This window comes from Anomaloglossus baeobatrachus, chromosome 1 (genome assembly GCF_048569485.1).
Source record: "Anomaloglossus baeobatrachus isolate aAnoBae1 chromosome 1, aAnoBae1.hap1, whole genome shotgun sequence".
Lineage (NCBI taxonomy): Eukaryota > Metazoa > Chordata > Amphibia > Anura > Aromobatidae > Anomaloglossus > Anomaloglossus baeobatrachus.
In genome coordinates this window covers 890,892,699-890,910,266 of record NC_134353.1, presented here as the reverse complement: position 1 = coordinate 890,910,266, position 17,568 = coordinate 890,892,699, and the positions used below count along the sequence as shown (strand labels likewise).

At 42.3% G+C, this 17,568-nt stretch overlaps 1 protein-coding gene across 1 annotated transcript in view; it reads right to left on the bottom strand.

The window, feature by feature from the left end:
• Positions 1-17,568, bottom strand: part of HCN1 (hyperpolarization activated cyclic nucleotide gated potassium channel 1) — a 599,929-nt gene that overhangs the window by 245,196 nt on the left and 337,165 nt on the right. The window contains exon 3 of the mRNA XM_075326734.1: positions 356-517. Coding sequence (XP_075182849.1) covers positions 356-517 — 162 coding nt within the window. The remainder of the gene's footprint in view (positions 1-355; positions 518-17,568) is intronic.

Below are 17,568 nucleotides of genomic sequence, written 5' to 3'. Positions count from 1 at the left end.
TGCAGCCACTTACTTCCAATCATCGGGGTGGTGCAGAGAGTGTAACTATGGCTGCTTACTACACATTGAGTGCAGATGTAATCACAGCGTGTGTGTGTGTGTGTGTGTGTGTGCAGAGCAGGCTGTCAATCAATGTGCAGAGGAAGTAATTACAGCAGTGTTCCCTGTATAATAAGAGTTGACTATCTGCCTCTTGCATTGACTCAATGAGTGGAAACAAGCAGCTGCAAGGAGAATACAATTTAATTTCTTCCCTGTATCCGCTGATCCAATAAAGTGGCTAACAGAACATAATAAAAATAGCACTCAAGGTTATACTGTGCAGTCATTCAAACCAATCAATAATAATACTTACAACCATATTGTTTAATGATACCCAGCAATCACTTGGAAATTCCTGAAGAAGAGGAACCAGAAATTGCAGGCAGCCATCCCAGTGGCAGAGGAGCAGCATCATACCGATGAGGTTAAAGATTCTCACCACAGCACTTGCAAGGTCATAGGTCATGTGGAAAATCTGTAGAAGAGAAAATGAGAACATTAATTGAGGCGACTGCAGATAGTTCTGAAGGTCATAATTAAAACTTTTAGAACTTTTCAGTTGATGGTTCTTCATCTTGGCATGATATTGTCATAGCTAAGAATCTCTGAGCCCAAGCCAGAAATCAGGCCTCCCGGGCATCTAGAAGCACTTTGGTGACTTGTTTACTAGATATTGGCCACCATCCAGTTCTGATTTTACTTTGAACTCTCTCAAGCAATGTGTATTATTGGATTTGAGAGGTCTCGTAAACCATTAGATATAAATCTATGTGTCAGGCTATTTTTAAGGCACCAATATCTGAAAACTATCATAACATGCTGTGATACTTGATAATGGATCAAACTTTTTTCAAACTCAAAAAATTCAAACTGCCTACTTAAAAAATAAAAAAAAAATGTCAAAGAAGCATGACTTTTTTCATGAAATCTGTGCATATGTGTATGTAGGGAGGTGTGCATGTGTAACATACTCACCTAATGCCGTCTTCTCCAGTATTCAGCAATTCTCTGGTCCTCTTTTCAGTGACATCACCCCTCTGCAGATAGATGTAGAAACTTGGCACTGAAGATCAATGTGAATAGTGTTTTTTTTTATTGTGAAGAACTTGTAGGACGAGCACAAGTGCAGACGTTTCAGTCAAAAGACCTTCATCCGTGTATGTGCAGAGGGTCCTAATAAAGTATAGTAGCGTGGCGAGCGGCGTAGCTGGGTATGACGCAATGTCCAGCTTCGCCACTCACCACGCTATTACACTTTCTGAAGACCCTCTGCACGTACACGGATGAAGGTCTTTTGACCAAAACGTCTGTGATTGTGCTGGTCCTAAAACATTTTCACAATAAAAACCATGATTCACATTGATCTTCAGTGCCAAGTTTCTACATCTACTTGAGACGGTTTTGGACCCTACTTGTGCACCATCCCAGAAGTGCCGTGTGTATCAATTCACCTCACCCATCTGCAGACTCTCCAGATCACACAGGGTGACCCAGAAGGGACTCTTTACAATGTAAATCTAAGGAGCGTCAGAACAAGGCTCCATAGGGTACCATTGAAACTCCATAGGATAACATCGAAAAAGAGACTTCTGCCTCATGTATAGATCAATGACTAAATCTAATGAGCGGTAACATCACTGAGAAGAGGAGCAGAACAGCACTGGATACTGGAGTAAACGATATTAAGCCTATTTTCCACCAGAGAATAGGGTTTCAATTACATTATACCAGCTTTTCAATGTATGATATAAAGGATTGTTTCATATTCATATGTGCAATGCATTCTGCAACTGAGCAATCAGCGGCAGCACCGGGAACAGCTGGTCGGCAGAGGTGCTGGGTGTCACACCCCCACTGATCAGACATTGATGACCTACCTAAGAATAAATCAGAAATCTTAATGTCCTGAACAACCCCTTTAATAACAACTATTAAAGGGAACCAATCACCAGGATTTTCGTATATAACCTAAAGCCAGTGCTATACTGGCACTATCAGGCTGATTCTATACATCAAAGAAACAACAAAGAGCCAGCACCAATGTGCACTAAGGCATCAAATATTCCAAACTGCATTATAAAAATTTTTTTTTTTTTTTTTTTTTTTTTGAGATTTTTGGCAAAAAATTGCAATTTCTTGAGCTGCTTCGCCACGTCACGGCAAATCTCATTTGAAGCAGTCCTACACTAAAATATTTTTATAAAATGTGCCATGCGGCCTCACATATAAATAGCAGAACTGCTCTCAGCAGCACTCACCTGGTCTATTGCAGTCCCGTACCCATGACTGAGTCATGGCTGTGGGCGGGACAGGTCCAAGCAAATGCTGCATGAAGTATATATATAGCCTGTGGACAAAGCCTGATGACCCAATGTGAACAGTCACCAAACGCCAAAATCTATACAGATGGAATACATCCCAAATTGGGGTGCATAGCAAGGTGGAGGTCAACCACCGACCAATTCAACAAAGAAACAACAAAGAGCCAGCACCAATGTGCACTAAGGCATCAAATATTCCAAACTGCATTATAAAAATTTTTTTTTTTTTTTTTTTTTGAGATTTTTGGCAAAAAATTGCAATTTCTTGAGCTGCTTCGCCACGTCACGGCAAATCTCATTTGAAGCAGTCCTACACTAAAATATTTTTATAAAATGTGCCATGCGGCCTCACATATAAATAGCAGAACTGCTCTCAGCAGCACTCACCTGGTCTATTGCAGTCCCGTACCCATGACTGAGTCATGGCTGTGGGCGGGACAGGTCCAAGCAAATGCTGCATGAAGTATATATATAGCCTGTGGACAAAGCCTGATGACCCAATGTGAACAGTCACCAAACGCCAAAATCTATACAGATGGAATACATCCCAAATTGGGGTGCATAGCAAGGTGGAGGTCAACCACCGACCAATTCAACAAAGAAACAACAAAGAGCCAGCACCAATGTGCACTAAGGCATCAAATATTCCAAACTGCATTATAAAAATTTTTTTTTTTTTTTTTTTTTTTTTTTTGAGATTTTTGGCAAAAAATTGCAATTTCTTGAGCTGCTTCGCCACGTCACGGCAAATCTCATTTGAAGCAGTCCTACACTAAAATATTTTTATAAAATGTGCCATGCGGCCTCACATATAAATAGCAGAACTGCTCTCAGCAGCACTCACCTGGTCTATTGCAGTCCTGTACCCATGACTGAGTCATGGCTGTGGGCGGGACAGGTCCAAGCAAATGCTGCATGAAGTATATATATAGCCTGTGGACAAAGCCTGATGACCCAATGTGAACAGTCACCAAACGCCAAAATCTATACAGATGGAATACATCCCAAATTGGGGTGCATAGCAAGGTGGAGGTCAACCACCGACCAATTCAACAAAGAAACAACAAAGAGCCAGCACCAATGTGCACTAAGGCATCAAATATTCCAAACTGCATTATAAAAATTTTTTTTTTTTTTTTTTTTTTTTTGAGATTTTTGGCAAAAAATTGCAATTTCTTGAGCTGCTTCGCCACGTCACGGCAAATCTCATTTGAAGCAGTCCTACACTAAAATATTTTTATAAAATGTGCCATGCGGCCTCACATATAAATAGCAGAACTGCTCTCAGCAGCACTCACCTGGTCTATTGCAGTCCCGTACCCATGACTGAGTCATGGCTGTGGGCGGGACAGGTCCAAGCAAATGCTGCATGAAGTATATATATAGCCTGTGGACAAAGCCTGATGACCCAATGTGAACAGTCACCAAACGCCAAAATCTATACAGATGGAATACATCCCAAATTGGGGTGCATAGCAAGGTGGAGGTCAACCACCGACCAATTCAACAAAGAAACAACAAAGAGCCAGCACCAATGTGCACTAAGGCATCAAATATTCCAAACTGCATTATAAAAATTTTTTTTTTTTTTTTTGAGATTTTTGCCAAAAATCTCAAAAAAATTTTTTTTATAATGCAGTTTGGAATATTTGATGCCTTAGTGCACATTGGTGCTGGCTCTTTGTTGTTTCTTTGTTGAATTGGTCGGTGGTTGACCTCCACCTTGCTACGCACCCCAATTTGGGATGTATTCCATCTGTATAGATTTTGGCGTTTGGTGACTGTTCACATTGGGTCATCAGGCTTTGTCCACAGGCTATATATATACTTCATGCAGCATTTGCTTGGACCTGTCCCGCCCACAACCGTGACTCAGTCATGGGTACGGGACTGCAATAGACCAGGTGAGTGCTGCTGAGAGCAGTTCTGTTATTCATGTGTGAGGCCGCATGGCACATTTTATAAAAATATTTTAGTGTAGGACTGCTTCAAATGAGATTTGCCGTGACGTGGCGAAGCAGCTCAAGAAATTGCAATTTTTTGCCAAAAATCTCAAAAAAATTTTTTTTATAATGCAGTTTGGAATATTTGATGCCTTAGTGCACATTGGTGCTGGCTCTTTGTTGTTTCTTTGTTGAATTGGTCGGTGGTTGACCTCCACCTTGCTACGCACCCCAATTTGGGATGTATTCCATCTGTATAGATTTTGGCGTTTGGTGACTGTTCACATTGGGTCATCAGGCTTTGTCCACAGGCTATATATATACTTCATGCAGCATTTGCTTGGACCTGTCCCGCCCACAACCGTGACTCAGTCATGGGTACGGGACTGCAATAGACCAGGTGAGTGCTGCTGAGAGCAGTTCTGTTATTCATGTGTGAGGCCGCATGGCACATTTTATAAAAATATTTTAGTGTAGGACTGCTTCAAATGAGATTTGCCGTGACGTGGCGAAGCAGCTCAAGAAATTGCAATTTTTTGCCAAAAATCTCAAAAAAATTTTTTTTATAATGCAGTTTGGAATATTTGATGCCTTAGTGCACATTGGTGCTGGCTCTTTGTTGTTTCTTTGTTGAATTGGTCGGTGGTTGACCTCCACCTTGCTACGCACCCCAATTTGGGATGTATTCCATCTGTATAGATTTTGGCGTTTGGTGACTGTTCACATTGGGTCATCAGGCTTTGTCCACAGGCTATATATATACTTCATGCAGCATTTGCTTGGACCTGTCCCGCCCACAACCGTGACTCAGTCATGGGTACGGGACTGCAATAGACCAGGTGAGTGCTGCTGAGAGCAGTTCTGTTATTCATGTGTGAGGCCGCATGGCACATTTTATAAAAATATTTTAGTGTAGGACTGCTTCAAATGAGATTTGCCGTGACGTGGCGAAGCAGCTCAAGAAATTGCAATTTTTTGCCAAAAATCTCAAAAAAATTTTTTTTATAATGCAGTTTGGAATATTTGATGCCTTAGTGCACATTGGTGCTGGCTCTTTGTTGTTTCTTTGTTGAATTGGTCGGTGGTTGACCTCCACCTTGCTACGCACCCCAATTTGGGATGTATTCCATCTGTATAGATTTTGGCGTTTGGTGACTGTTCACATTGGGTCATCAGGCTTTGTCCACAGGCTATATATATACTTCATGCAGCATTTGCTTGGACCTGTCCCGCCCACAACCGTGACTCAGTCATGGGTACGGGACTGCAATAGACCAGGTGAGTGCTGCTGAGAGCAGTTCTGTTATTCATGTGTGAGGCCGCATGGCACATTTTATAAAAATATTTTAGTGTAGGACTGCTTCAAATGAGATTTGCCGTGACGTGGCGAAGCAGCTCAAGAAATTGCAATTTTTTGCCAAAAATCTCAAAAAAATTTTTTTTATAATGCAGTTTGGAATATTTGATGCCTTAGTGCACATTGGTGCTGGCTCTTTGTTGTTTCTTTGTTGAATTGGTCGGTGGTTGACCTCCACCTTGCTACGCACCCCAATTTGGGATGTATTCCATCTGTATAGATTTTGGCGTTTGGTGACTGTTCACATTGGGTCATCAGGCTTTGTCCACAGGCTATATATATACTTCATGCAGCATTTGCTTGGACCTGTCCCGCCCACAACCGTGACTCAGTCATGGGTACGGGACTGCAATAGACCAGGTGAGTGCTGCTGAGAGCAGTTCTGTTATTCATGTGTGAGGCCGCATGGCACATTTTATAAAAATATTTTAGTGTAGGACTGCTTCAAATGAGATTTGCCGTGACGTGGCGAAGCAGCTCAAGAAATTGCAATTTTTTGCCAAAAATCTCAAAAAAATTTTTTTATAATGCAGTTTGGAATATTTGATGCCTTAGTGCACATTGGTGCTGGCTCTTTGTTGTTTCTTTGTTGAATTGGTCGGTGGTTGACCTCCACCTTGCTACGCACCCCAATTTGGGATGTATTCCATCTGTATAGATTTTGGCGTTTGGTGACTGTTCACATTGGGTCATCAGGCTTTGTCCACAGGCTATATATATACTTCATGCAGCATTTGCTTGGACCTGTCCCGCCCACAACCGTGACTCAGTCATGGGTACGGGACTGCAATAGACCAGGTGAGTGCTGCTGAGAGCAGTTCTGTTATTCATGTGTGAGGCCGCATGGCACATTTTATAAAAATATTTTAGTGTAGGACTGCTTCAAATGAGATTTGCCGTGACGTGGCGAAGCAGCTCAAGAAATTGCAATTTTTTGCCAAAAATCTCAAAAAAATTTTTTTTATAATGCAGTTTGGAATATTTGATGCCTTAGTGCACATTGGTGCTGGCTCTTTGTTGTTTCTTTGTTGAATTGGTCGGTGGTTGACCTCCACCTTGCTACGCACCCCAATTTGGGATGTATTCCATCTGTATAGATTTTGGCGTTTGGTGACTGTTCACATTGGGTCATCAGGCTTTGTCCACAGGCTATATATATACTTCATGCAGCATTTGCTTGGACCTGTCCCGCCCACAACCGTGACTCAGTCATGGGTACGGGACTGCAATAGACCAGGTGAGTGCTGCTGAGAGCAGTTCTGTTATTCATGTGTGAGGCCGCATGGCACATTTTATAAAAATATTTTAGTGTAGGACTGCTTCAAATGAGATTTGCCGTGACGTGGCGAAGCAGCTCAAGAAATTGCAATTTTTTGCCAAAAATCTCAAAAAAATTTTTTTTATAATGCAGTTTGGAATATTTGATGCCTTAGTGCACATTGGTGCTGGCTCTTTGTTGTTTCTTTGTTGAATTGGTCGGTGGTTGACCTCCACCTTGCTACGCACCCCAATTTGGGATGTATTCCATCTGTATAGATTTTGGCGTTTGGTGACTGTTCACATTGGGTCATCAGGCTTTGTCCACAGGCTATATATATACTTCATGCAGCATTTGCTTGGACCTGTCCCGCCCACAACCGTGACTCAGTCATGGGTACGGGACTGCAATAGACCAGGTGAGTGCTGCTGAGAGCAGTTCTGTTATTCATGTGTGAGGCCGCATGGCACATTTTATAAAAATATTTTAGTGTAGGACTGCTTCAAATGAGATTTGCCGTGACGTGGCGAAGCAGCTCAAGAAATTGCAATTTTTTGCCAAAAATCTCAAAAAAATTTTTTTTATAATGCAGTTTGGAATATTTGATGCCTTAGTGCACATTGGTGCTGGCTCTTTGTTGTTTCTTTGTTGAATTGGTCGGTGGTTGACCTCCACCTTGCTACGCACCCCAATTTGGGATGTATTCCATCTGTATAGATTTTGGCGTTTGGTGACTGTTCACATTGGGTCATCAGGCTTTGTCCACAGGCTATATATATACTTCATGCAGCATTTGCTTGGACCTGTCCCGCCCACAACCGTGACTCAGTCATGGGTACGGGACTGCAATAGACCAGGTGAGTGCTGCTGAGAGCAGTTCTGTTATTCATGTGTGAGGCCGCATGGCACATTTTATAAAAATATATTAGTGTAGGACTGCTTCAAATGAGATTTGCCGTGACGTGGCGAAGCAGCTCAAGAAATTGCAATTTTTTGCCAAAAATCTCAAAAAAATTTTTTTTATAATGCAGTTTGGAATATTTGATGCCTTAGTGCACATTGGTGCTGGCTCTTTGTTGTTTCTTTGTTGAATTGGTCGGTGGTTGACCTCCACCTTGCTACGCACCCCAATTTGGGATGTATTCCATCTGTATAGATTTTGGCGTTTGGTGACTGTTCACATTGGGTCATCAGGCTTTGTCCACAGGCTATATATATACTTCATGCAGCATTTGCTTGGACCTGTCCCGCCCACAACCGTGACTCAGTCATGGGTACGGGACTGCAATAGACCAGGTGAGTGCTGCTGAGAGCAGTTCTGTTATTCATGTGTGAGGCCGCATGGCACATTTTATAAAAATATTTTAGTGTAGGACTGCTTCAAATGAGATTTGCCGTGACGTGGCGAAGCAGCTCAAGAAATTGCAATTTTTTGCCAAAAATCTCAAAAAAATTTTTTTTATAATGCAGTTTGGAATATTTGATGCCTTAGTGCACATTGGTGCTGGCTCTTTGTTGTTTCTTTGTTGAATTGGTCGGTGGTTGACCTCCACCTTGCTACGCACCCCAATTTGGGATGTATTCCATCTGTATAGATTTTGGCGTTTGGTGACTGTTCACATTGGGTCATCAGGCTTTGTCCACAGGCTATATATATACTTCATGCAGCATTTGCTTGGACCTGTCCCGCCCACAACCGTGACTCAGTCATGGGTACGGGACTGCAATAGACCAGGTGAGTGCTGCTGAGAGCAGTTCTGTTATTCATGTGTGAGGCCGCATGGCACATTTTATAAAAATATTTTAGTGTAGGACTGCTTCAAATGAGATTTGCCGTGACGTGGCGAAGCAGCTCAAGAAATTGCAATTTTTTGCCAAAAATCTCAAAAAAATTTTTTTTATAATGCAGTTTGGAATATTTGATGCCTTAGTGCACATTGGTGCTGGCTCTTTGTTGTTTCTTTGTTGAATTGGTCGGTGGTTGACCTCCACCTTGCTACGCACCCCAATTTGGGATGTATTCCATCTGTATAGATTTTGGCGTTTGGTGACTGTTCACATTGGGTCATCAGGCTTTGTCCACAGGCTATATATATACTTCATGCAGCATTTGCTTGGACCTGTCCCGCCCACAACCGTGACTCAGTCATGGGTACGGGACTGCAATAGACCAGGTGAGTGCTGCTGAGAGCAGTTCTGTTATTCATGTGTGAGGCCGCATGGCACATTTTATAAAAATATTTTAGTGTAGGACTGCTTCAAATGAGATTTGCCGTGACGTGGCGAAGCAGCTCAAGAAATTGCAATTTTTTGCCAAAAATCTCAAAAAAATTTTTTTTTATAATGCAGTTTGGAATATTTGATGCCTTAGTGCACATTGGTGCTGGCTCTTTGTTGTTTCTTTGTTGAATTGGTCGGTGGTTGACCTCCACCTTGCTACGCACCCCAATTTGGGATGTATTCCATCTGTATAGATTTTGGCTTTTGGTGACTGTTCACATTGGGTCATCAGGCTTTGTCCACAGGCTATATATATACTTCATGCAGCATTTGCTTGGACCTGTCCCGCCCACAACCGTGACTCAGTCATGGGTACGGGACTGCAATAGACCAGGTGAGTGCTGCTGAGAGCAGTTCTGTTATTCATGTGTGAGGCCGCATGGCACATTTTATAAAAATATTTTAGTGTAGGACTGCTTCAAATGAGATTTGCCGTGACGTGGCGAAGCAGCTCAAGAAATTGCAATTTTTTGCCAAAAATCTCAAAAAAATTTTTTTTATAATGCAGTTTGGAATATTTGATGCCTTAGTGCACATTGGTGCTGGCTCTTTGTTGTTTCTTTGTTGAATTGGTCGGTGGTTGACCTCCACCTTGCTACGCACCCCAATTTGGGATGTATTCCATCTGTATAGATTTTGGCGTTTGGTGACTGTTCACATTGGGTCATCAGGCTTTGTCCACAGGCTATATATATACTTCATGCAGCATTTGCTTGGACCTGTCCCGCCCACAACCGTGACTCAGTCATGGGTACGGGACTGCAATAGACCAGGTGAGTGCTGCTGAGAGCAGTTCTGTTATTCATGTGTGAGGCCGCATGGCACATTTTATAAAAATATTTTAGTGTAGGACTGCTTCAAATGAGATTTGCCGTGACGTGGCGAAGCAGCTCAAGAAATTGCAATTTTTTGCCAAAAATCTCAAAAAAATTTTTTTTATAATGCAGTTTGGAATATTTGATGCCTTAGTGCACATTGGTGCTGGCTCTTTGTTGTTTCTTTGTTGATTCTATACATACCTGTAGTGGTAAGCTCGGATGTTTAGGTTTTGAAATCCAAGAAAGTAAAGTTTATAAAATCGGCAGCTTCTTGAGTCACAGCAGCTGAGGATCAGATAATATCTGGGGGGATACATAGTTATCCCCTCCCTCTGTTAGAATTAGCATAAGTATTATACAATCGATTCACTTTTTCACTTGCAGGACCTGTGTGAGGTCATAGCCATGTGACCAGAAGGGGCGGGGCCTCAGCCAATAAAACTGATACCACCAAGCAACATTTCTCTGTTGGCTGAGGCCCCGCCCCTTCTGGTCACATGGGTATGACCTCACACAGGTCCTGCAACTGAAAAAGTGAATCGATTGTATAATACTGATGCTAATTTTAACAGGGGGAGGGGATAACTATGAATACCCCCCAGATATTATCTGATCCTCAGCTGCTGTCACTCAAGAAGCTAATGATGTTACAATTTTACTTTCTTGGATTTCAAAACCTAAACATCTGAGCTGAGCACTACAGGTATGTATAGAATCAGCCTGATACTGCCAGTATAGCACTGGCTTTAGGTTATATACGAAAATCCTGGTGATTGGTTCCCTTTAAGTCATACACATTAATTAAACAAAACATATCAAAACAGATCAGGGTGAGGTGCCTAAAAATGGGCGAGAAAAATGTCAGTCAATCAGTGGTTGTAACAGAAGAAGGAATTGGTTTTGCACGAAAAGATACATTCCATCTATGTCTCGATGCTGATCGCTGTATATATGTTGTTACATGATACTGTAATAACTATACACATTTTATTTCTGGCAATCTCTCCAGCATATTACAATAAGGCTGCTTTCACATTGAGCTTTTACTTATGTTCAGTGATCCTGCCGGGGCATCCATCCGAACCGCCCCTTCCCCACTCTGCAAAGCGTGTTTTGGACGCATGCACTGACAGGGCCATTGACTATAATGGAGTAGACTCTGGTAATGTGTGCTCTGTCTTGCTCCATTTTCGGCCATATACATTTTCTGCAGGCGGACACCAAAACATTGTCGACTATGTACAGGTGTCCGCCTGCAGAAAACGTATATGCCCGAAAATGGAGCAAGACAGAGCAAACACTACTGGAGTCTGCTCCATTATAGTCAATGGCCCTGTCGGCGCATGCGTCCAAAACACGCTTTGCAGGGTGGGGGAGGGGCGGTTCGGATGGATGCCCCAACGGGACCACTGAACGTAAGTAAAAGCACCTAAGGCTGCGGTCACACAAGCGTGTAAAAAAATCAGTCCGATTTTCATACAAAAAGTGGAATGACTTTTTTCTCACTTGTCCTCCATATGTAATCCGTTATTTTTTCTCAGCAGCTATTAATCATTTACAGTTTCTTATGTTACTGAATTGTAATGTATCTGTAAAAAACGAATGGCGAACAAATTTTGACAGATTTTTTCCAGTTTCGGAGTCAATTGCAGCATACTGTGATTCTTCTTAACAGACAGATTCTGTCAATGAAAAAAATGGTCATCAGCAAGGCCCCATTGAGAAATATTGATCCAAGTGTTATCGGCTAGCACACGTCCGATATATACTGTGATGAGAGCGAACACTAATGCCGGCGTCACACGGTACTATATATCAGGCGATATCTTGTCGAGGTCACGGATTCCGTGACGCACATCCGGCATCGTCAGAGATATCGTACCGTGTGACACCTCCGAACGACTGTAAACGAGCAAAAATACTCACCTTATCGTTGCTCGTTGACACGTCGTTCATTTTCAAAAAGTCGGTCCTCCTTCTGTGCTCCAGTTGTTGATGATTCCCGAGGCAGCACACGTCCCCCTGTGTGACACCCCGGGAACGACAAACACAGCTTACCTGCATCCCGCCGGCAATGCGGAAGGAAGTATGTTGGCGGGATGTTACGTCGCTTCTATTGGCCGGCCGCTGTGTGACGTTGCTGTGACGCCGAACGTCCCTCCCCCTTCAGGAAAAGGATTAACGACTTAATCCTAACGGGGGTTAACGACTTTGTGTGCTACGGGCAACTAATTGCCCGTGACGCAGAAACGACGGGGGCGGGTACGATCGCTCGTGCGATCGCACGATAGATCGTCTCGTGTGACGCCGGCATAACACTAATAATATCTTTAATGTTTCGAATTGTTTTCTGAATTGCATTATTTTCAGCAATCCCAGCCCGAGGTCATAAAGCTACGTATATAAAAAACGTAAATGTAAAAATAGGCAAGTGTCACATGACTGCACCGCAGGGACGTGTCCCCTCATCAGTGTGTGTGACCCTTAATTTCACCTCCAGCTAGAACAGAAAATGTTTTTATGTTGATAAATGCTGCACATTCCCATAAAGATAAGGACATTCCTCGGCTGGCGGCCACCACTACATCTTCTCTAGAATGCATTTTATTTCCTATGGCCGGCACATCTGTAGGTGTAAAGTATGTAAATAACTGCCACATAAAATCAGTTACTGCCACCATCTTATCAGTGCAAGAAGTTTTACACCAAGGTTATGGAATCAATACTTCAGTGTAAAGGATTACCGAAGGCAAGAGTGGAGGTAACAATTCAATAGAGACCATAATATTATAATTATTTTGGTCCTTACTGCTAATATATATATATATATATATATATATATATATATATATATATATATATGTGTGTGTGTGTGGCTCCATTATTCAAAAGTTAAAAAAAGATCAAAACATTTTTTTCCCTATGAAATTGAGAAAAAAAATTAACACATTCACTTCACCATGTATCTATCTAATATATAAAGCTGAATGTGTGTGTGTGTGTGTGTGTGTGTGTATGTATGTGTGTCTGGGATTGGCATCTGCACCGTCGCAGCTACAGCCACAAAATTTTGCACAATCACACGTCTGGACCCCGAGAGCGTCATAGGCTATGTTTTGAGGAGAAATTTTAACCCCGTGCTTTACAGTTATTCACCAAAAAACCTGCCTCCATTAAAGCGAATGGAGCTGGGGGCCACAGTGCAATCAGAACTTCAGAAGAATGCGCAGCCACGCCCTTATAAGGAATGTTGGCGTGTCACAATGCAGCCAGGGAAAGAGGCAGACACAGACAGGGTAAGAGACAGACATAGACAGGGTAAGAGACAGACACAAAGATACACACACAGACAAAGAGACAGACTGACAGGGAAAGAGACAGACACTGACAAAGAGACAGAGACAGACACAGGGAAACAGACAGACAGGGAAAGAAAGGGAAAGAGACAGACAGGGTAAGAGACAGACAAAGACAGGTAAAGAGACAGACAAAGAGACAGACACAGGGAAAGAGACAGAGGGAAAGAAGGAAAGAGACAGACAGGGAAAGAGACAGACAAGGAAAGAGAGGGAAAGAGACAGACAGGGAAAGAGACAGACAGGGAAAGAGATAGATAGACAGACAGGGAAAGAGATTGAGAGAGACTGAGAAAGAGACAGAGACAGACAGGGAAAGAGATAGACAGACAAAGAGAGAGAGAGAGACAGAGATATATACAGAGGTCGAGACAGAGAATGGGAGAGAAACAGAGAGACAGTTATTATCCCGGGCGTTAATACATTCTATTTATACATTCTATCCCGGGAATGTTAATACATTCTATTTTGTTAATAACAGTTATTAACCCGGGCGAAGCCGGGTAGTACAGCTAGTTGCTTTATAAAGATTAATAAATCACATAAACATAATAAACATATATATCTGACATGAAATCAGAATAAACCTTTCCCATTTTAGGTCAATTAGGAACCAAAATTATTTATATTTGCCAAATGCCAGAATAATGAGAGAGAGAGAATGTTTTAAGGCATTTTTATTACTTTCTGCAAAGTCAAAAGTTTACGTACATTTCATTAGTATTTGGTACCACTGGTCTTAACCTGTATGACTTGGGTCAAATGTTTTGGATATCCTCCCACAAGCTTCTCACAATAGTTGGTAGGAATTTGGGCCCATTCCTCCTGACAGAACTGGTGTAACTGAGCCATGTTTTTAGGACAACTGGCCTTTTCCGTTTTTCCCTTTGCCCATAAATTTTCTATAGGATTGAGATCAGGGTTTTGTGATGGCCACTCCAAAACATTGACATTGTTATCCTTAAGCCACTTTGCAACCAGTTTGTACAAACCAGTCATTTCCTCTAGAAACCTAATATTTTATTTAAATTCGTCCTTAAAAACAGTCAAAATAACCAAAATACAAAAATAAAAATCATGGTGTGTAAGATGAACACAAAGGATGCCTTAAGATGGAGTAGTGCAGTACCTTGATAAAGTATTCATGGGTAGTGACCTTTGTCAAATTTGTTCATTACACCCACAACCTCAATTGTATTTTAATTATGTAATTATGTATGTGCAAGTTGCAATTATTTCTGAAGTGTAGAGGAATTGATACATGGTTTTCTAAATATATATATATATATATATATATATATATATATATATATGAAAAGTATTCAGCCCCTGTATTCTAATACCCCTAAATAAAATCCTCAGAGAACAATTGTCTCCAGAAGTCACCAGATTAGTAAATTGAACCCACCTGTGTGTAATTTATTCTCAGTGTAACTACAGCAGTTCTGTGAAGGCCTCCAAAGTTTGTTTAAGAACATTAGGGATAAAACAGCATCATGTAAAACAAGGAACACACCAGACAGGTCAGGCATAAAGCCATGGAGAAGAATAAAGCAGGTTTAGGTTATAAAAAAAAAAGCCCAATCTCTGAACATCTCACACAGGATGTTCAATCTATCATCCAAAGATGAAAGGAGTATGGCACAACTGAAAACCTACCAAGACATGGCCGTCCACCTAACCTGACAGCCCAAGAAAGGCGAACACTAATTAGAGAAGCAGATAAGTGACTCATAGTCACTCTGGAGGAGCTGCAGAGATCCACAACTCAGGTAAAAGAATCTGTCCACAAGTCAACTATATAGTATTCTATCAGTTGTATACTATACAAATCTGGCCTTTATGTAAGAAGGGCAAGAAGAAGGCCCTTTTTGAAAGCAAACCCTAAGAAGTTCTGTTTGCAGTTTGTAAAAGCCATATATGGGACACAGCGAGCATATGGAGGGTCCTCTGGTCTGATGAGACCAAAGTAGGACTATTTGGGCTAAATGTAAAACACTGTATGTGGCTGAAAACTAAAACTGGACATCACCCTGAAAATTCCATCCCCTCTGTCACACATGGTGGTGGCAGGATCATGCTGTGAGAAGGCTTTTCTTCAGAAGGGACAGGGAAGCTGGTCAAATTTGATGGGATGATGGAGCTAAATACAGGGCAATGCTGGAGGAAAACCTGTTAGAGGCTACAAAAGACTTGAGATGGGGGTGTTGGTTCACTTTCCAGCAGGACAAAGACCCTAAACATCCTGCTAAAACTACAATGGATGGTTTAGATCAAAACATAATCATATGTGCTTGCTTACAAGCATGCTATACTGATCTGAAATATGGCATATTACACCATTGGACCACCACCGATCACTAGAATAGGGGTCCCAACTTCTGATCCTCCTTGTTGTGATTGGCACTATATGAATGGTATAGACCCTATTAATCATCTATCAACTATTGAGTGAAGAGAAGTTGAATGTCTTTAGTGGGGAAAACCCCTTCAATGCCATTATGGTATAATTGTCAGTATTGTCCATACATGAGTGGATAATAAACACAATATAGGTGCAATACTTTAAGGTTTTGTGTATTGGATTAGTTTACGAACAATGCAAAATACTGTGAAGGATCTGATAAAATGAAAATGAAAAAATTACTAGTGGAAAATGGTAACAAACAAAAAAAAAAATCTGGCAAGACAAGGAAGACAGGAACGGTGAAAACTGTTTCTGTCTTCTCTCCTAGGTCTCCAAAAGTCCACCATGAACGGTCTTGGCACTGTACCACTGCTGCTCCAATGCATAGCACAGGGCATAGGGCAAGACCTGGACTACCTGCTGAAAGTCTATTCTGGACAGTCCCTAAAGAAGAACCCACCATCTAATTTTTTTTTTTATAAAATCTGGGTATATGTGCATGTACTGCAATGTGAGTGCATTAATATACTCACTTACCGCTGTGCTCTTCAGTGTCCAGCGCCGTTCGGCTCATCTTCTCAGTGATGTCCCTGCTCTGCGGACTTTCTGGCTGACACTGCGCTCTGCATGACCCGGAAATTACTTTTACAATGTAAGTGTTACCAGAACGCTGCTCCATAGGTTTACATTGTAAAAGAGACTCTTAGATCACACAAAAGCATAAAGTGACCTGGAAAGTCGCAAATGCGGTGATGTCACTGAGAAGACGAGCAGAACAGCGCTGGACACCGGAGAGAGCAGTGGTAAGTGAGTATTAAAAAGCCACTTTTGACTTTTAGGATTGTTACTTCCAATAGGTGGCGCTAGTGTTTGTCTCTTTCCTCACTAGAGGGACAATTTGAATAATTCCCAGAGGGGCATTGCAGCTATAAGTCCCCTTACTTACAGCCAGACTGGTTTGTCAGGTCTCCATAAGGAGAAAAGTCTTCCCCGTGGTCCCCACATAGCTTCTCATAAGCCAGATCAGATACCCACACTTTGCACTGATGAGGGGCAATCACCCCGAAACACCATGTCTGCAAATTAGGATTCTGATCTGGCAATAAATCCTTAAGGCCCATTTACACACAATGATATTGCTAACGAGATATCGTTGGGATCACGGTGTTGCTGACGCACATCCGGCCTCGTTAGCGATGTTGTTGTGTGTGACACCTTTTTGGAATCAGTAACAATCGCAAAAAGGTGTCAAATTGTTCGTCGTGTACACACCGTTCAGTTTTAAAAAAAATTGTTCCTCGTTTGGAACGCAGGTAGTTTGTCGTTCCTGCGGCAGCACACATCACTACGTGTGACACCGCAGGAACGAGGAACATCACCTTACCTGCGGCCGCCGGCAATGAGGAATGAAGAAGGTGGGCGGGATGTTCCGGCCGCTCATCTCCGCCCCTCCGCTTCTATTGGGCGGCCGCTTAGTGACGTTGCTATGACGCCCCCTTAAAGGAGAGATTGTTTGGCGGCCACAGCGACGTCGGTGAACAGGTAATTGCATGTGACGCTGCTGTAGCGATATTGTTCGCTACGGCAGCGATCACCCCGTGACGCGCCACCGACGTGGGCGGGTGCTATCGCTAGCGATGTCGCAGCGTGTAAAGCCCGCTTAAGTCTTATGAAAATGTGTCGCCCTGGGCAAGCCAGGGGACACGGGTCACAACACCACCACACCCCACACTCCAGGTAGGCACATCACAGCTAACCAAAAATCCTTGTTGCCTTCCTCCAGAGG